General features: G+C 38.7%; 1 protein-coding gene across 3 annotated transcripts in view; it reads left to right on the forward strand.

Moving 5' to 3' along the window:
* The window catches only part of fyco1b (FYVE and coiled-coil domain autophagy adaptor 1b), a 50,534-nt gene that overhangs the window by 24,573 nt on the left and 10,031 nt on the right, over positions 1–15,930 (forward strand). For 2 of the 3 annotated variants that reach the window (XM_079820603.1, XM_079820604.1), the window contains 9 exons: positions 1,017–1,123; positions 1,834–1,977; positions 3,237–3,330; positions 4,400–6,493; positions 10,697–10,789; positions 11,262–11,380; positions 11,482–11,649; positions 11,799–11,942; positions 14,169–14,344. In XM_079820603.1, the coding sequence (XP_079676729.1) occupies positions 1,017–1,123; positions 1,834–1,977; positions 3,237–3,330; positions 4,400–6,493; positions 10,697–10,789; positions 11,262–11,380; positions 11,482–11,649; positions 11,799–11,942; positions 14,169–14,344 (3,139 nt within the window). The remainder of the gene's footprint in view (positions 1–1,016; positions 1,124–1,833; positions 1,978–3,236; positions 3,331–4,399; positions 6,494–10,696; positions 10,790–11,261; positions 11,381–11,481; positions 11,650–11,798; positions 11,943–14,168; positions 14,345–15,930) is intronic. The other variant, XM_079820605.1, reaches the window with a different exon arrangement.

A 15,930-nucleotide genomic window follows, 5' to 3' on the forward strand; every position in this document is an offset into this window, starting at 1 on the left:
TCAGCTCTTCGCTTTCGTGATGAATGAAATCTGACTCCTGCTGCGTCTGTGACGTGACTTTCGTTCAGCTCACTCACACTTTATTGAAAAGACACGTAGAGTTTTTAATTGTAGTGTCTGTTCTCTAACTGAACAAAATTATTTTATTACTATGAATATCTAAACGACAGTGAGGTGGTGCAGCGGTGGGCAAGATATGTAGGCTAACCAGTAGCCGTGGCTTTGGGATTGGCCTCATAGGGCAGCGAAGCAAGTGCATTCTGGGAGTTGTCTTTCATCCACATGAGACAAAAATGCATTTTCTGTCTTTTCTCGGTCTAGAAGGCACCAAATTCAAAAATAATTTCACATTTCTACTACATAAATGACCCAGTTTAAATACACATTCATCTTCCCAGTGCTGAAGTGCCCCTTTAAGTAGCTCTGACTATAGTAACTTTATTTGTTGTGCACTTTGATCTTTAAAACTTTGCAGACCTTTTACATTCACAATCAGCTGTATTATATACTGCATTAAAGGTAATATTCAAAAAAGCATAATCGGGGCACTTTAAAAACAAACCTGTACAGTGACCTCTGAACTAAGGAATACTGTTTCCTTTCAAAACTCAAATGTTTGTCAGGTGTTGTTTCACTGTAAAATTATTGTATCATTTATTTTTTATTTTTTTAAATACAATTTCAGTCTTTCCACGTCAAAGTTTCACATTTAATTCAGTGTAATCTTTGTAATTATTATTTATTATATTTCTGACTGAAAATTGTTTCTGCACCAAAATTTGTTTTCAGTGTAGCTCTGTTGTGATGTTCACATGCTTGTTGTTATTGTTCTTCAACAAGTCTCATACCATTATCATAAGGATCTTTGGGGTTTTGGTGTGATCAACAAAATGAGAAACTGTTGTTGTGGTCTGGCCAAACGGAACATGTTTCATTCTCAGGTCTCTGTGATTTTAAAACATGTATATCTTGTTTATTAAATGCAAGGTCTATGTGTTTATTTTGTGTGCATTTAGTTAAAGACGTCTTTGGGGAAAGGACGGGCTTTCATCCGCTACTGTCTGGTGCACCAAAGGCTGGCAGACACTCTTCAGCAATGTCTTATGAACTACAAAGTCACATGGTAATGTGTTCGCCAATAATTTGATCTTAATGCAAACGTATGTACAGTAAGATTATGACTCGTAGCTTAAAATGCATAGCATTTGCTATCTCCCTTAAAGTGCAAAGTATAATTTGTATTTCCAGTAGACATCCAGTAAATGTTTATGATATGGCATTAACTAAAAATTAACATGAGAAGAAGTAGTAATGAAGATAAAATGTAGCAGTATAACATTCTAGTGAAAATAATATCAGTGGTATGCCTGAGACTTACAATCAAACATGCAAACAAACGTTTCGGTGGAAAACGCAACCACACTCGACTTTCTAAAGTGTGGTGAAGGCTTCACACGATAACAAAGTGTATGTATGAAACCAAAAACTATGCTCTATTAGCCAACTTTAAACAGTTTAGGCTTCAGCAAATTGGTCTACAATGAATTAGAAATAATATTTATTTTGCATATAACACAACATGATCATGGGAATGTAAAATGTTGATGCATTTGTGTATATTTTAATGCATTAATATAAAATTTGTAGTTGTCAGTTTTTGCAAAGCTGTTTTTTACATAACAGAAGTGTTAACTCTTCGACACGTTAATTTCCCTTCCTCCACCCGCTTTCACTTCGCTTTCAAAACTTCTTGTCTCAAAGTAGCATACTTACATGTCATGTCAGCGATTTCTATTGTAATACTGACAACACAGTGATATTTGTTTATCACAGTGAGTGGTATTATGAACGCAGTCCCTTCCTGAAGTCCCATCTGAACATCGATATCATCAACCACCTGTATGAACTCAATGAGGTCCAGTTTGATGTAGCATCCCGAGGTCACGATCTTGATTCTGACTGGCCTACTTTTGCCAGGTAATTCGTTTTTTTTTTTTTTCCTATTCATTGAACAATCTGTTTTTAATAGCATCATTACAGCATATGTAAGCATTTTATTATAGCAAATTCCCTTTCACATACACTATATTGCCAAAAGTTTTGGGACTCCTTTATGGACCTTGCTTTGTGCACTGGTGCGCAGTCATGTTGGAATCAGGAAGGGGCCATCCCCAAACTTTTCCCAAAAAAGTTGGGAGCATGAAATTGTCCAAAATGTCTTGGTATGCTGAAGCATTAAGAGTTCCTTTCATTGGAACTAAGGGGCCAAGCCCAACCCCTGAAAAACAACCCCACACCATAATCCCCCTCCACCAAACTTTACACTTGGCACAATGCAGTCAGGCAAGTACTGTTCTCCTGGCAACCGCCAAACCCATACTCGTCCATCAGATTGCCAGACAGAGAAGCGTGATTGGTCACTCCAGAGAACATGTCTCCACTGCTCTAGAGTCCAGTGGCGGCATGCTTTACACCACTGCATCTGACGCTTTGCATTGCATTTGGTTATGTAAGGCTTGGATGAGCTGCTCGGCCATGGAAACCCATTCCATGAAGCTCTCTACGCACTGTTCTTGAGCTAATCTGAAGGCCACACAAAGTTTGGAGGTCTGTTGCTATTGACTGCCGAAAGTTGGTGACTTCTGCACACTGTGCACCTCAGCATGTGCTGACCCCACTCTGTGATTTTACTTGGCCTACCACTTCATGGCTGAGTTGCTGTTGTTCCCAATTGCTTCCACTTTGTTATAACACCACTAACAGTTGACTGTGGAATATTTAGTAGTGAGGAAATTTCCCGAATGGACTTCTTGCACAGGTGGCAACCTATCATGGTATCACGCTTGAATTCAATGAGCTCCTGAGAGCGACCCATTCTTTCATAAATGTTTGTAGAAGCGTCTGCATGTCTAGGTGCTTGATTTTAATACGCCTGTGTCCATGGAAGTGATTGGAACACTTGAATTCAATTATTTGGAGGGGCGTCCCAATACTTTTGGCAATTAGTGTGCGAAAAAAAAGCTTATAATTCAAATACTACAGTATTTGCACATGTATTAGGGATCAGGAAAGTAGTACATGAAAGGGCATTGCCTACAATGACTTTGTAACTTTATCTAAGCTCTACATAAATGTGTACTTGTTTCTTGTAGCTTATGTAGTTCATGATCAAATAATATTAATAAAACAAATGAGCCATACAAATTTCACTTATTATGTGCATTTTACACATACAGAAAGACTCTGGGATCAGCTCTCTCATCTGCCCAAGTGTGGAAACCACCCAGTCGCTGCTCTAGTGTCAACAGTCTGGTCAGCAATTACTCACAGGTTTGCTAACACATTAGAAACAGCATTAAACGGTCTGTTCTGTTCATATCCTTACAATCTCTGGATACATGTTGTCAGATGTATCATTTAATTTATTAATTTCATGTTGGTGAGCTCTTCTTTTAAAAGTAATCTGCTGCAATATTACATAACCCCTAAACAAACTAAACAAAATGTTTTAGTATTGTTTACTGGATGTACAATATTAGTATTTATTAATATTTTAAATTAGCTTTTATTTTTATATTGCCAGTTTTTATTTGAAATTTAGTTTATGTTTTAGTAATTTTATGTGCTTTAGTGGTTGTTAGTTTTTTTAAGTATTTATTTTTGACTTTAATTTATTGGTAACAATTTACAATAAAACACTACAAAAATAAATTACAAAAGTAAACAACAGCAAAACATATGTTACAGTTTTTTTGCTTTATCTTTGTTAACATAATAAATAACAAAAATAAAGCTTTTCATTGTTAGTTCATGTTAGCTCATGTCTGTTAAATAATATTAACAGATACAGCTTTTGTATTTTAATAAATGAATAGCAAATATTGAAATTTACATCAGTATTAAGTATTTTTTATATATTTTGTGTTAACTGATGTACTTAACCAATGTTAACAAATGGAACTTAATTGCAGTTTTACCAATTTTTATTTCAGTTTTGTAATTTTGGTATATATATATATATATATATATATATATATATCAGTAATATATCTCAGTAATTCAATTAAAAAATAAAATAGAAAATAGAAAAGAAAGCTGGTTCTTATTGTAAAAAGTACCTTGGCTAATATGCAATAAACTCAGCACCCAGTACTTCGAAAAAGTAAACTTATTATGTAAAACACATTACATGAATCATGCCACCCTGAACAGTTTTTTTTATTTTTATATGATGTCTATTGCTTTATTTGTACCACCAATCTAATTTTGGATTAAATACCAGTAATTTAGTGTCTTTCATTATCAACAAAGTAGACAAATGTGAGCGAATGCATTTTTTTCACTGTTGTCTTTAGTCACTGTTGATTTAATTAATTGCCCCCCCCCCCCCCTCTTGCAGCAAGCCCAGGAGTTTCTTCCAGGCCAAGAATTCAGCTCCAGTCTGCTAGATGATCTGGGCGAGTTGGGCGAGCTGTCCTGTAGCGCTTCTGAGGACCTGCGCATTGAGCTGGACCAATCAGAGTTGAGACAAAAAGAGCTCCAGGAGAAAGTCCAGCAGCTCACAAGTGAGGCAGCTGATCTGAGAGCTCTGCTCAGTGACCTACAGGAACAAGAGAAAGAAGGAGGACAGTCTGCAGGGGAGCAGGAGGTGGTAAAAGCTGTCAGAGAGTCCACCAATCCCACCACACAGGAGCTGGAGGCTCTACGGACATCAGAGAGCAATCTAGAATCCAAGCTGAACATTGCGGAGAACAGGAACATGGAGTTGCTGGCGAAGCTTGACGGAGCTCTGAGCGAAAAAGGACAGCAAGCTGCTACTTACTGCGACTCGGCCTGGAAGATCCAAGAGCTCCTGACCAAGCTAAAGGAGGCTGAAGAAGAAAGGATAGAATCTAGACGAGAGAGCGAAGACCGGGCTAGACTTGCTGAGCGACTTGCCCAGGAGCTGACGCTTCAGCAGGAGAGAGCAAAGGAGATGGAAGGCAAACTGGACACATGTAGAGTCTCCGCCGACAAGGAACGAACAACTGCAAAGCAACAGGCTGATGAGCTGCAGGTGACCATCAACCACCTTCAGGGAACACTTTCTCTGAAGGAGCGGGAAACGGGGAACCTCCAGACACAGCTTCAGGATGTGCAAAGGGCATTGGAGGCCCAGGAGAGTCAACTGGAGGAGCACAAGAAAAGGATCCAAGAGGAGCTGCAACATAAAAGTGTGCTTGAAGAACAACTAAAGACAAAGACGCATGAGTTGTCCACCAGTACCCAGAAGATTCGGCAACTGGAGAATCACAACCAGCGGTTGACTTCAGAGAGTCAGAGCTTACAAGTGCAAGCCAAGAAACTGGAAGAGTACAAGAACCAGTGCTCCAGTTTAATGGAGATCAATTCCAAGCTGATTCAGACTGTAAAAAGAAACGAAGACAGCAGCAAAGAGCTGGCGCAAACTAAGACCGCTTTAGAGAGAGAACTGATTACTGCACAGGCCTTCGAGAGGCAACTGAGAAGCAGACTGGAGTCAGCTGGACTGAGTGTGGAGAACCAAAATCCGGAGAAGTGCATACAGAACGGCCAGATGAACAATGAGGAAACCGAAATTGAACAACTTGGGGAGAAGAGTATATCAAGGCTGGAAGAATTAGATGACAGTGATGCAGTCCCACAGGAGTCCTACAAGAGAGCATCTTCTAAACACCTACTTGAAGCCATTGAATCCTCAAGAACTGATAATGGAGAATCCACTTCCAGGTTGGCTCTAGCTGAGGCCCAACTTGAACTCAACATGAAGGAGGTTTCCAGACGTCAGGAGGAGGTCATGGAGCTCCGGGCTCAGCTATTGGTAAGCTCAGAGGAGAGGATGAAGATCCAGGCTCTGCAGGAAGTGACAGAAGCCTCCAGAGAAGACCTCCGTGCTCAGACAGAGCAACTAAAGTCCCAGGTGGAAGAGCTAAATCGTAGGCATGTGGAGGAAATGCTACGCTGCCGTGAAAGAGAGGACGCTCTGGTAAAAGAGAGGGATATGGAGGCTAAGGTACGGTCAGAAATCCAAACGAACATGACTGCCATGAGGGAAGAGCTTCACTTGTTGAAAAAGCAGAACGGCACGCTTGTATTTGAGAACGGAGAGGCTCGTGAGGCCTTACACAGGGCCAACACTGAGACAGCAGAGCTCGGGGTTCAAGTTTGCATGCTGACGGGCCAAAAAGAGGAGGCTCAGTTGCGATGGGAAGAGCTTTCTACCAAACAGATGGAGGCACAAGAGCAGGTGAAAACTCTAAGTGATTCCATGGATGCCATAAGTAAAGATAATGCAAGACTCCAAGAGCAGCTAAAGCAGACTGAGGGACTCCCAGAAGCCATGCAGAAGTTGCAGGAGAGATTTGAACTGGTGGAGGAAGAAGCCAAAAGCCTCCAAGAGATCCGGCAGAGGGAAGTTGACACAATGAGGTCCCAGTTGAGCGATGAGGCTGAGCACCACCAAAGTCAAATACAGGTAACTGAAGTACACAGTAGAGACCTGCACAGGATGGATTTTTCAGTCCCGATCCCGTAGGATTCTGTCCGGCTCCCGCAAAGATATACATTACCTTCTCCCGCCCACAATATTGTTTCAAATTCTGTCCCGGTCCCGTCCGCAAAATCCAGCATAAAAGTATAAATAGATATTTTCTATACGTCCATAACTTAGTTTCAAGTAATTTAACATAAAAGCAAGCGCATGCATGGGTTATAATTCCTAAAAAGCTGACATCTCAGTTCCGCGCAATCTCACAAAGCTGACTGTCAGGTGAATCTTTCATAATGTCTACACATTTTCCTTGTTATAATCTCAGAATTTGCCAGCATGCAGAATTCAGCACTGAACAAAAGGTCACTTTGAGCGGTGAGTGGCTTCTATCTTAAATGCATCTGATTGGCCATTGCGTTCAAGAAATCAACACATATGTCTGTGATTGGCTACACTGAACAACGCTACAAAAACATGTTATAAGTAGAAACTCTGCCCATGCTTGTGCCTGAAAATCGTTTTTATTTTGTTTTAGTTGTTCTTGTTGCTTTTGTGTAATAGATGAATAACAATTTATTTGTTTTTAGTTGTTTTATTTTTAGATATTTCTATTTTGCAGGAGTCCCGCAGATCATTTTATTCACCCGCACACACGAGTACCTTACCGCCCACGGCCGCACTCGGCCATCAAATCTAGTTCCGTGCCACACTCTGTTGCGTTGGGTCTAGGGTTGGGGATCGTTTGAATTTTAATGATTCCGATTCTGCTTATCGATTCCGATTCTTATCGATACTTAATTTAGATTCCAATAGGGATTCCAACTTAGATATCATTCACATTTATTATTAGGCTATTATTGCAAAACATTTCATTACCATGAACAAAAATCAACAGGCTAGCAACTTTTGCCTATGGCAAAAAAAAGCCTAATATAAATTTCAAGCATTATTAAAGACAAGTAAACACTCAGTAATTTAAAAAAGAACAAATAAGCAAATTAGCAATTGCACAAATAAATACAATTGAACAAAGATAGGATTGAAATAAACATTTTCAGGTAGGTACAGAAACTGTAATCAAATATAAAATAACACTGCACTTTATTGATATAATATCGGCTATACATTACAAATATAGTTAAAAGTTATTCTGCGTGAATTTTCTCATCTTTTGTTGTTTGCAGTGTTGGGGGTAACGCATTACAAGTAACTTGAGTTACGTAATAATATTACTTCCAAGTAACTAGTAAAGTAACGCATTACTTTTAAAATTTACAACAAAATATCTGAGTTACTTTTTCAAAAAAGTAACGCAAGTTACTTTTTCACATTAATTTGACTGACAGCTCTGCTGCCCCCATGTTGAGAAAAAATAAGTGCAGAGGCGTTGTGTGTGAACATAATGGTTATTGTAGTTCTAGACTAAATGTGAGCATTTATTAATCTCACTTGTACAATAAAGATTCTGTACTCCTCAAAATGAATAAAATCAGTCAAATGCAAAATCAGAATACTATGCAAACCTCCAATAATTAAATGTTAAATAAAACAACTATTTTTATGCATTTAATCTACCTTTTATATTTAATTTAACAATGTCTTGCTGATGACCTTTGATGATGAAAATTACTAGATTTTTTGTTTTTATTGGTAAAACGTTTTTCTCCTGCATCCTATTCTACCATTATCTAGAATGGCAGCACAGCAGAGGTGCGCCCTCTACTGTTCATGCGTGAATCTGCTTTTTTACCTCAGCCTGGGGCTTATTATTTCAATTTTGGTATGAAGAGGTCTTTACAAAAATATAACTTTTTTTGTTATAAAAAAAAACAAGCCCAGCCCAGGTGAGAAAAAGTAACGCAAAAGTAACGTAACGCATTACTTTTCCTAAAAAGTAACTAAGTAACTCAATTAGTTACTTTCAGGGCCGGCTCTGTAAATCTGGGGGCCCTAAGCAGGATAATTTTGGGGCCCTGCCTTGCAGTGAATAATGGAGTATTGCACTGCAAACTAGCAACTGTATACAATCTAACACTTACATATTTCATCTGTATACCTTTTAACATGATTGCCTACAATTATTTTACTGCTTATTAAAGTACACTCACTGAAACAGTAAAAGTAAAGATTATAGATTTGCAAATTTAAGGTCAATTTGTTGTAAACAAATAAATATTAATAATTTAGCATTAACAATATATAGCTAACTTACAACATTAGCCATAGTGGTATGCGGCTCGCTATGCTCTACTGAAGCAGCAGTAGAGTCACCTCCTCCAGCTGTTGAGATTATAATATAATTAATAATAAATACAGTATGCAGAGTAGATAAAACACATTAATTTTAAATTAATATTAAAGTACAATTAGACAACATAGTGAATTATGATTATAAAACTAAATTTTTTATTGGCAAGAGGAAAATTAGCTATGTTGAAGTTGCACACAAAACTATTCAAAAGAAAGGCAGTGGGAAATATTTACTTGTGTCAGCCTCATGAAATGTTTCTCCACGACCACCAAAATATTTAAGAATGGCTCCTCCTGAGAAAGTGACATTTAGTTTTTTACAATTATGTTAAGGGTAAATTAAAAGAAATCCAATGTTAAATTATATTATTTAATTATTGGTTGATTAACTCTTACATACTGTTCATATTTTAAACCTTCACAGCATGGAGTGAGATATTTTTTTACCTTTTATGATTACATACAGTAATACATTCACTGTAAAAAAAAATCAGGTGCCCAATTGAAAATTTTCTAGTGAGCGATCACATCTAAAATTTTCAGTTGGCCAAATTTAATTTCTTGCATTTTAATTGAATTAAAATGCATCAATTCACATTAATTCAATTTGGCCAACTGAAAAATTTAGATGTGATCGCTCACTAGAAAATTTTCAATTGGGGACCTGATTTTTTTTACAGTGTTCTTTACTAAAATTTACCACAAATCCATTTTGCTTTTAGGTGTCTTGTATCGATCATCATTTAATAATGTTTCAGTGAGGACACTGTGTTTTCTTTAGGTTTAAATGGTCTGGGCGATTTAGCTTAACAATATATAAAATATTTCATAATAGTAGGCCTATATAGATTCATATTTATTAATAATCTTTAATTGCCTATTCAATTAAGACCATAAGAAAAAGCTTGTATTTAACCGCTTTATTTTAAACTTCATTTTGATTTTGACTGTCAAATGATTGCTCTTTCTCTTCCTATTACTTTCTTTCTCTCGAATGTTCTTAAACTATTTTTTTATTGTAATAAGCGTCTATTGAGACAAAGATTTTTCGTTTTTTTCTTTCCCAGAACTAGTGTAGGTCATGTAACGTTAACTGTTAAAAAGAAAATACATTCAAAGGAGGTGGGTCTGTCTCAAGCAATGTTGATTCAGCATAATCGACGGACAGCTAACGTTATGCTGTTCACACCAAACGCAAATAGAGTGTCTGGCGCGAGTGATTTGATTTCAATGTTAAGTCAATGGAAAGGCGCGTTGACGCGCGTCTAGAGGTCCCGCGGCGCGGAAGGCGCTTTTCGCGCGGTGCGAATGACGCGAATTGAGCGTCTTGCGTGATAAACTGCGGCGACGCTGGCGAGTGCAATCTGTAGTTAGGGGGCCCCCTAGTGGCGGCGGGGCCCTAAGCAGCCGCTTAGTTCGCTTATAGGGAGAGCCGGCTCTGGTTACTTTTTAAGGGAGTAACGCAATATTGTAATGCATTACTTTTCAAAGTAACTTTCCTCAACACTGGTTGTTTGATTAACGTTATCATAGAGACGGCATCAAGAAAATCTGCAGTCAACGACATCACCGACTGTATTTACGAGAGTATTTTTGACATTTTTGTGTGTATTTGTCCAACAAACATTCATTATCGCGCACTATTCATTCACCTATAGAATCCATTCTTTGTGCACGTGTGAGTGTGTCTGCAGCACAGAAAACAGCGCATGTGCTTTTTGGCGCTCGAATGTTTAAAAATCACAATAAAATGCGCGCACAGTAACCAATAAGCGGAATCGAAATGTGCGTTTCTTATCGAATCACCGGTTCTAAAATGGAACCGGTTCGCGATACCCATCCCTAGTTGGGTCCCGCGAGTGCAGGTCTTTAGTATACAGTGCCTATAGGTTTTGGATTTGTCATATTCAACAACTGTTTATAAATGTCTTTCTGAAGGGTCTGAATGAGGAACTGGATGCGCTGAGGAAGAGGTTGGACAACGAAGTCGAGAAAGTCTCAAGTCTTGAGTCCAAGGTGTTGGAGCTTGAGGTATTATGATCTCATTAGATGGCTGTTGAGGTAATTTCATTACATAGAGTAATTGACAAACATGCGATGTGAATGAATCAAGTGAATCCTATGTTAATGCACTGAATAATTTTCTATAGTCTTGGCAACTGTTAAACAGCCTTCTCTTAGGGGTTGTCCCCACAGAACATACTTTTGCTTTCCACTGCGCTGACTTGAGCAAAACCTTGAGCATTTAAAGCTGCAAATTGTAATAAACAGAATGTTATGCTTTGTAGTGGATGCTGTTATAGTTATCATTATATAATACAGTTATCGTTCTTGGTGTGAACGGCCCTTTAGGGTACCATAATGCTATTGACATTGTTTTATATACTGTTTTATAGTACTTAGCATGTGTATTATATTTTGAGGGGGCTGAAGATTTCCAACCCTAATTATTTGGATTAGAAGTCTTTTAAATGTTGCTTCCATACGTGTTTGTGTTTGAAAGTCTGTCAACAGTGATCACAGTCAGATGATTGAAATGAAAAATGCCCTCATTGGTGATTCTGAAACTATAATTTATCAGAAAGAGGAACAGATAAAAAACCTCAGAGTGGACTTATCAAGGTAAGAGATTTCTGTACTGCTTTTCAGGTAGACCATAGATTAAAAATGTAAGCAAAAAGCAAAACAAGAGTTGATCAAGGCCTGATCCTTGTTTTTGTCAGAGCTGAGAAGGAACTGGCACTTGCTCAGCAGTCCTGTCATGAACTGGGTGTGAAGTTAAGCAGAAGTGCAATGGAGAAGCAAGACATTGAACTGACGATGTCTGCCGAGATCGATGACCTTTCTCGTACCAAAAAGAACCTGGAAGAGAGACTTATTGAGCTCATAAGGTAACTTAGACAGTTACCGAATGTTTTTTCTGCACACACATATTTAACACATCAGGACTCAATGCCAAAAAACTCATTTGAAAATTCCTCTATTGTATCTGCTAAATTGTTGCAAGCTGTTCTTCATAGAACTCTGGCACCCCCTGTAGGGAGAAAGATGCTTTATGGCAGAAGTCAGATGCACTGGAGTTTGAACAGAAGCTGAGAGCTGAGGAACAGACAGACAGAGACGTCACATACTGCCTGAGCTGCCGCAGTCACTTCAGCTGGATGTTGCACAGACACAACTGCAGGTCAGGGGGGAAACTTTAAGGGGAAATGGCACTTTTGTTATCTGTTATAAATGTCATGTACTTGCATTCAAATCAGCTAGATGCAATGGAATAAAACAGAAGTATCAGAGCATCTGTGTTAGGGCTGCACAATATTGGAAAAATTATTGCGATATTTAGTTTTTCTGTGATCTATATTGTGATATGAAAACAATTTCACCAGATTTGAAAAGCTCTTTGTAAAGAATTAATCATTCTAGGATGATTGGGGTGATTTTGTAGGCGAGCGAATCTGCATAGAAATAATAAACAAATGACAAGTATAGATGAATACACTAGAAGAAAGATACAAATTAAATAAGCAGGGCTTATGTTTTTCAGGTAAAGCTAACAGTATTCAGATAAATTAAATAATCAAATGTAAGATAACAGTCTTCACTGTGTACATAAAAATGACTAATATAATTAATTCATTAATACAAATGATCTTTGTTAAAGCTACAAAAGTATCTTTCTCTTTTGTTGTTTGATTAACATTGGTGACACAAACAGTAACAGGTACATTAGGCTGCTGTCACTTTAAAGGTGCACTATGTAACTTTTTCCGTCCGCTAGAGGTCGGCTATTCAAAACAAAGGCGTAGTTTGATGACGCCAAGTTTAATCTTGGGACATGTGGTCTTCACCTCTCAGCCGGTGGAAAAGAATCAGGATAGGACTCGGGCAGAAATCATGTTCATGGATGCGATTATTAACGTTACTGTAGTATGAAGCAGAGCAGGACGAGTGTTGTGGGAGCTGAGTAAGGCCGCTGGAGCGATTGTTAAAAAGATGAACTCAACACGCCTCGCGAGCAGCGGGACTTTTATTATGCCACAGTCGCCGGCGCCATTTCCCCTTTTCCGCTCATGAGAATGAGGTAACGCAGCTCTGTTTATCAGATTAGATGCATCTGAGTGTGTTGAAAATTATGTTATAATGTTACTCTGTGCATTCGCTCGGCAGCTGCTATGACACTTGTTCATTTCACACTGCTGTGAGAGTAAAGCATTTTTGCAAAATAAAACCTGAAACCGAGAGTAACGCAGATATGACGCAATTGACAGGTGACTCCCTCACATGTCCCGGTTCATTGGTTAAAATAGCAATTTTCTCACGATTTACAAATAGTTGGAAACGTTTGGGATATTGTAAGTACTCAACTGAACAAAATATGGCCTCGTGGTGTTTGGATATTTAACTGAAAAAATTTTACATAGTGCACCTTTAAGTCAAATGCACGAATCCAATATAATGATACACATACATTTTCTTTCTCAATTGTTTACAACACATAACCGACTGTGTTTAGGAGGATACTCACCAAGACGGCCATTTTGACTTCAATTTTTGCGTGCACGTGTCCGTTTAAAATGGTAAATGGACTGCATTTATATAGCGCTTTCAACAGACCCATGGCCATCCAAAGCGCTTTACATATTGCCTCACATTTACCCATTCATACACAGACAGTGGTGTTAGCCATGCAAGGCACCATCCAGCTGGTCGGGAGCAGCTGGGGTTAGGTGTCTTGCTCATGGACACCTCGACACTTGGTCAGGTGGAACCGGGGATTGAACCACCAACCTTCCGGTTTGTAGACAACCTACATGAACCACTGAGCCACTGCCGCCCCTAAAGAGTTTAAGCTCAAAACGAAGAGAAAGAGAACTGAATTCGGTGTTAACATGCTTTCTGCACGGCTCCGCGCACGAGTTACAGTGTTCTTGCACTTGATGTATAAACTGAAAGGACTTAAAAACACATGCAAATGATAAACTTTCACTCTTTGATGGTTAACTTTACAATTAATCCTCGAATCACATGCGTTCCGAACCTGGGAGTAGCTGGCATGTACGGATCACGGATTAACAACGATCCCTATACTATTGCGGATGCGCACATCGCGTGTTAAGTCATGATGTAAAGAATACCATTTCCAGATGCAAGCCTCTTAGTGTCACATGACCCTTCAGAAATCATTCTAATATTTGCAGCTCAAGAAACATTTCTTATGAATATTAGCGTTGAACACAACACAGCTGCTGTGATACATTTTGTTCAGGATTCTTTAATGAATAGAAACTTTGAAATATAATCTTTTTACTTTTGAGAAATGTAATGCATACTTGCTAAATAAAAGTATTAATTTCTCGCTGTCCTCAAACTTTCGAAAGGTAGTGTACATTTGGTTCTCTATATTTTGCAGGCTATGTGGGCGGCCATTCTGTTACTACTGCTGCAGTTATGCTGTGAGTGTCCAAGGCGGTGGTAAGGACCGCTGCTGTAAGGACTGCTTCACTCAGCACCACCCAAAGACAAATCCGAGTAGTCCTGTACGTTCAATGTCAAGCCCCACCCGAACCAGCACACCTCGAGTCCCAGGTGAGATGTTATAGAGCGCAAAAACTAACATGCTTAGCAAATATAACAGAATGGTCCCATGCGACGTGTATTCCAAGTGTTGTGGTGATATGCGATAGGGTTTGGTAAAAAAAAACAACCGCATTATTTAACGAAAATCCTGACCTTGGCCGTTGTTCTTCTATGCACTGCTATGGTAAGTGCGTTTGTAAGAATATTTAGCGCTGCAGTTCACTCAGACTCACTCAGAAAAAGCACACAAGTTGTGAGAAATCAAGACTAAGAAAAATGCAACAATTTGGGTGAACTATCTCTTTAAAGGGATGGCACAGTGGTTCAGTGGGCAACACTGTCACCTCACAGCCCGGCTGAGCCAGGAGGCCATTCTGTGTGGAGTTTGCATGTTCTCCCTGTGTCAGCGTGGGTTTCCGCCACACAGTCCAAAGATATGCCGGTGGATTGTACATGCCAAATTGGCCATAGGTGTGAATGCATGTGTGTCAGTCTCAGGCCATGTAATGGGGAGGGTTGCGTATGGTGAGAGATGGCCATAGAATCACCAAGTGTCAGATATGGTAATATAGATAGAGATCCGTTTAAATATAAAATGAGAGATCAGAGAACGAACACATCACAATATTCCTCATTTAAATAATTCCCGCCCAAAGCATATGCAAAATAAAGGGGCCTGGTTGAGTTGCGGTAAGGTTATGGTAAGGGGTGTGACATTTCTGAAGCCCGCTTTGTTGACAGAGGTGTCAAAAGTATTTGCATTCATTACTCAGGTAGAAGTATAGATACTGGGGTTTAAAAATACTTTTGTAGAAGTTGAAGTATCAACTCAAGCTTTTTACTCGAGTAAAAGTGTAAAAGTACTGGTTTCAAAACTACTTAAAGGATAAAAGTAAAAGTAATGTAAGGGGGAAAAATGCCATTAAAGGGGTAGTTCACCCAAAAATGAAAATTCTGTCATAATTTACTCACCCTCAAGTTGTTCCAACCGGTATGAGTTTCTTTGTTCTGAAGATATTTTGAAGAATGTTTGTAACCAAGCGGATTATATGCAACCATTGACTGCCATAGTATTTCCCCCTACTATGGCAGTCAATGGTTGCTCTATCTTCTTGGTTACAAACATTCTTCAAAATATCTTCAGAACAAAGAAACTCATACAGGTTTGGAACAACTTGAGGGTGAGTAAATGATGACAGAATTTTCATTGTTGGGTGAAGTATCCCTTTAAGGACAAAAGATTAGGCCGCGCCACAGTGCATACCCCACCTCCTCAAAAAAACATTTTTCTAAAGGCCATAATGACTATAATGTTATATTAAAAAGTTAATGTTGAACATTTTTAGATGCACTTGGCTACGTGTTTCAGCCACATATATTCCCATTGAAAATGAACGCATTTTAGGACAATGCAAATACATTAAAGAACCATATGTGTACTACTGAGCATTCACGTGTTTCATGGAGCGGAAGATTTGATGACTAGTTGCCTATAAATATTGTAAAGGTGCAAAAAGTCAAAATTCAGAGGCATGTTATCAATAACCATTTTTTTAATGTGTGATCAGTGTGGCCAGATTGGGTCGACAATTTCC

The sequence above is a fragment of the Gobio gobio genome, assembly GCF_949357685.1.
Source record: "Gobio gobio genome assembly, chromosome: 6".
In the NCBI taxonomy this organism is placed as follows: domain Eukaryota; kingdom Metazoa; phylum Chordata; class Actinopteri; order Cypriniformes; family Gobionidae; genus Gobio; species Gobio gobio.